This window comes from Poecilia formosa, unplaced genomic scaffold (assembly GCF_000485575.1).
Source record: "Poecilia formosa unplaced genomic scaffold, Poecilia_formosa-5.1.2 Scaffold425, whole genome shotgun sequence".
In the NCBI taxonomy this organism is placed as follows: domain Eukaryota; kingdom Metazoa; phylum Chordata; class Actinopteri; order Cyprinodontiformes; family Poeciliidae; genus Poecilia; species Poecilia formosa.
In genome coordinates, this window is record NW_006800364.1 from 410,938 (window position 1) to 416,069 (window position 5,132).

At 38.3% G+C, this 5,132-nt stretch overlaps 1 protein-coding gene across 1 annotated transcript in view; it reads left to right on the forward strand.

Moving 5' to 3' along the window:
* Positions 1-2,869, forward strand: part of ascc3 (activating signal cointegrator 1 complex subunit 3) — a 376,011-nt gene extending 373,142 nt beyond the window's left edge. The window contains exon 42 of the mRNA XM_007577033.2: positions 1,942-2,869. Within this exon, the coding sequence (XP_007577095.1) occupies positions 1,942-2,074 (133 nt within the window). The 3' untranslated portion in view covers positions 2,075-2,869. The remainder of the gene's footprint in view (positions 1-1,941) is intronic.
* The last annotated feature ends 2,263 nt before the right edge of the window (positions 2,870-5,132 follow it).

Below are 5,132 nucleotides of genomic sequence, written 5' to 3' on the forward strand. Positions count from 1 at the left end.
TTTAGATTGTTCTTGAAAAATTAATCAGTCACAGCTGCACAGTGAACCCACTGATTTTTTCAGCAGACAGTCGCTCCCCTCTCTTGCAGGTACTGCGAACCCCCGCTAAATCTTAGGGGTAAGCAGTACCTGACTGTACCCGCCTACTTTCACCCCTGTTGGTAATGCATTGACTGAGTTTTGGTGTGATGTTGGAGAATAAATATTCTGAACCAGGAAATATACACCGATTCTTACATTATAGATCTACCAATATGCTTGTGGCGACTCTCTCAACTTTGACCTTCTCATCAAAATCTAGCAAAGGAACAGACTTGATGTGGAGAACAGCCTGGAAGCAGCTGTTCCCACACTGGGCCCTGATCTATCAGAACTTATCAAAAACAGGTGAGTTGGGGCGTGTCATTAAAGCAGGGGTTCTCAAGGCAAATCCTCGAGAGCTACCATCCTACAACTTTCAGATGCTTCCCTGCTCTAACACACCTGAATCAAATGAATGGCTCGTTACCAGGTCTGTTCAGAGCTGGACCCGGTCTGTTGGAGTAAGGATGCATCTAAAAGTTGCAGGACGGCTCTGGAGAACTGGAGTTGAGCACCTCTGCATTAAAGCTTAGCTGAGTGATGAAAACGAAGTAAAACTGCTGTAGTCATTTTGTTGCTCCACTTTTTTCTTAAACCTNCCAGCGCTTAACATTCATCATGCAGGTTCAGCCCAGTGAGGAGCTTTCGTGCTCGTAGTCTCGTAGTCACGCATCACTCTGGGTTTATATTGTTTTATTATTTTTTTAAGTATTATTTTAAAGGTTATATGATGCAACAAATCATATCAAATACTTTGTCCACGTAGCCAGGGTTAATGCGCACGGCCGCGCAGAGATCTGAAAAACTCATCCCATAAACTCAAGCAACCAAAACAGTTTCTGTAGCCCTTATTAAAAACTCAGACACAAAATGGAAGAGTTACTAAAGCCACATTAGCAGCATTATATTGTTGCGCATCTCTGCGCGAGTGCAGTGGATTTAACTCATGCAGGGCTGGTCCAACGTTGTATGAGGCCTTGAGCAGAATTTGTCTTATGGGCCCCTCTTAGTGCTAAAAACATCAGCACCTCTTACAGCTTCTGTGTTAGATTTAGTGAAATCTGGGAGCGGGGGAGTAGTTTAATTGGTCAACCTTAAAAGCAATAAGTTAATTAATTTGTGTTTGTGAACAAACAGAGCTCAAATTCAAAGATTAAACTCACAGCATCAGATTGTTGCTGTGGTAACAAAACAGTCTACCTATGAAGATTGTCCTTTCAACTTCTACAGAGTAAACTTGTTAGCTCCTTAAAATCTTACATTTAAATGTTAATTTAAAATATTTTCATTTATGTATGCTGAAACCATTAAATCAAATTTAGCAGCATTGATAACCTCAATAAACAAATGTTACATTTATTTATCTGTGGTCTGTGTTAAAATATTAGCATTTATGGGGCCCTTGAAGCCCCGGGCTGCCTTAGTTGTATTTTTTGAATTGTTCTTTTTAAGACTAGTTGCAGGTTTAGATTGTATTTCTCTGGCGATATTTTCCTGTAACATATAGTAATATTTTACTCTTCCTGTCTACTTAACATCTTTTAATACAAAAACATGGTGGACGCGTCAGCGCCCTGATCACCGGGCTCAGCAAGTTTTCTGGGGGAAGCCCTGTCATATTTCATCCTTTTGGTGGTAAATGAACTCACTGCTGAACTGTTTTCCTCATTGAGATCTTTAACAGTGAAATATGTGGACTCCCATTTTCTAATACCAGTTTCAGTTAACCCCCTTTCTCAGCACAGGGTGAGCATTAGCACAGTGTTGACTCTAAGAAAACTTGGAGTTTGACTTGAGATTAAAAGCAAGTTTTTATGATTTTGTGGAAGCGCTACTCAACACTGAACCTTCTGCTTGTAGGTGCATCTACACGCTGTATGTCATGAGTGACAGCTACCTGGGCCTGGACCAGCAATATGACATCCACCTGAATGTAACCCCCACCAGCATCGCAGCGCAGGTCAACACAGAAGTAGTGGATTCCCTCAACTAAGGAGCAGCAATAGGGAAACCTTTAGTCTACTCTGGCACAGCAGCAGTTCAGCTCTATCGTTGGTGTGCTGAGTCGCACTCACACTGACATGTCATTATAACATGTTAAGGTTTCCTGGAACTCAACCTTTGGAAGCTCAAAGACCTGTTGCTCACATTAGCATCAGACCAAGTGAGGCTTGTTTCTTGGAATATGGAACATTACAGAATGTTATCAGTTTGTTTATTCCCCTGTTCAAGTACATATACTCCAACTTTGAAGACTTTAACTAACTGCAGCAAATTGGAAGTTTAGCAAATATTCTATGTATAGTTTATTGGATGACAATGAATAAAAAAATCTTGATTTAAATTTAAAAACAGAAATCCAAACCCCAAACAGCTGTACACAGACTGGTTCAAGACAGAGATAAAAATGTAAGGTAAAGAACATTTTCTAAAGATTCTATGTTTTTTGATGAGGGTGGGGGACAGGGACATGTTTAAGATAGAAAGTTAAGTTTACAACCTTTAATTTATATCCGGTATAAATGAAACATTTGTTGCAGCAGGTCAAACTGAGTTTAAATTGCTGCAGTAGATTTAAAGTACAAATTTGTAAAATAGCAGGTAAGTTCCCCAGCAGCTTGTCTACAGATCTGACCTGTCTTCTCATCAACAACTCATTCAAAGTTACACCTGAGTCATCAAACAAAACAAACATGGCAGAAATCTATCTGTATTGAATATAGCATTGTGCAACAAGTTGATTTTATGCCCTGGAATTATTTGAAAATAAAATTTCACTTTGAGATGACATCCTTGTTTTGCATTTATGTTCCCCACTGTATACTGAAGCACCATTTTTGATTTGGATTGACTGCCTCCGGCCTCCGTAATCTGGCTTGAGAAGGAGTTTGAATCTCTGATTTGGTGGCAGCAGATTCTCAAAAGTTCCATCTTGCGACATTAAATCAAATTTATCAGCATAGATCATCTCAATAAACAAATATTACATTTATTTAGCTGTGGTCTGTGTTAATATTAGCATATTAGCATTTATGGGGACCCTGAAGCCCCGGGGTGCCTTAATTATATTTTTTGAATTGTTGAGCAGAGCAACACATCTTTACAGCCACATATAGAACCAACATTTTCTACAACTCTTCATATATTTGTGGAGATTTTATGTGTGTCAGTATATGCTTCCTACGTTACATGAACATTTCTGTCTTAGTTTTGTTCAGTTTGACTGCTTTTCAGTGATCTTGCATTTTGTTGTTTTTTTCTCCATGGCTCCAAAATTAGAATAACCTATCTAGAGATTCTGGGATATTTTGATGGTGAAAGAATTTACCAAGAAACATGAAACCCAAATATTGAAACTGGAGATAAATGTTTCAGCTAAGTTCTTTCAAACTTAGTATGCATGTCAGGCATTTGTTTGGTTTAATTTTTCTTTTTTGTACCTATCTGTGCTGCTGGAAAGTTTTATTGACCTTAAATGGGGAAAACATGGATTAAGCAGCAGAGGTTAGTATGTGAGGTATGAGATGTAAACACACATGTATAGATGTGTGTTTAGAAGTATATGTATACATATGTCTACATATGCATAGAGGGAAGGCTGTTCCCCACAGTTATCTGTGTAGTATTAACCACCCTCTCCAGATGTGGATTTTTTTTTTAGTTTAGTATTACAAAATGTTTCCTCTCCATGTGTCTGGAAATGAAACATTTATCTCTAATTTAATCAAATACCCAACCTGAGACGAACCAAATATTTTTGGGAATAATAGTGTAGGGCAGTGATTCACAACTGGGGGGACCAAGTGGTACATTACAGGGGTATGAGGAAATATTTTATATTTTATTTCACAGATTATGGGTATAAATCATTTGTCAGACATGCACTTTGCCTCCTTAAAATAATAAAGCTGTGGGGTGACATGCTGTATCTCACTTAATAAAGCAACAACAACAAAAATAAAAAGACAAGCAGAAATTTACATGTGGAAAAGACAAAAGCATGGGTATGGGTGCTGATCAACTGAAAAATGACACTTTTCAGTTGAACGAGAGAAGGAGAGAGAGAGAAGACACACAGAGGTCACAAGACAAAAATGCACCAAAGCATTTCCAGCTGGTTTCTAAGCTCAAGTGGTCAAACTGGTTAAAACACATATGTCCAAACTCGGCATGAATTTCAGCAAGTATTTTTAGGACACCGAAGAAAAGTCAGAAAGACTGGATTTGGTGAGACCCCATCAGACTGATTGAGAGCAAGAGCAACCTTCCTGCAAGGCTGCAGGAGCATCTGATGGACTTATTCTATTCCAGCTTTTAAATCATTTTAAATACAACACAGTTGACCAAAGTGATGTACACCACATTCAGAAATAATAAACAATAAAATAATTAACTGTAAAAACCAATACTTCATGCTGAGTTAAAAGTCAGTGAGAAAAAAATAAGCTTTAAGAGAAGACTTGAACACAAGAAGAGACTCGGTTTGATATGCAGAGTTAAACCGATCCACAGTTTTGGTGCAGCCACAGAGAATGAGCGATCACTTCTCAAAGTCCTCTTCGATTTCAGAACAACTAACAACTCATCTGCTGACCTGAGAGAGTGGGGGAATATACGGCTGAAGCAGGTAAGAGAGTGTTCTTTTTAAATTATGTTTCATTTAAAAACAGACAAATTTTAAAATCTATCCTAAAATGTACTGGAAGTCAGTGAAGAGATGCTTAAACAGGAGTAATGTACCCTCGCTTCCTAGTACTGATTAAAAGCCGAGGAGCAGCATTAGAAACCAGCTGGAGTCTAGAAAGTGACTTCTGACATAAAGTTCATTACAAGTATAAACAAATAGTGTGGGAAAAAAATTAACATTTCAAAGAAATGCGAAACAAAAATTGTTTTTACTTTGGCTAGTTGTCTCCGATAAAAAAAAAGCTGTATTTGACAACCTAGCTATAATCCAGCCTTACACTGAGGTTTGTTGCAATAGGTGTCACACACTGATTTAAAGAGGTCAGTCCAACATGAGGTTTTCAGCTGCTGCTGACACAACCTCT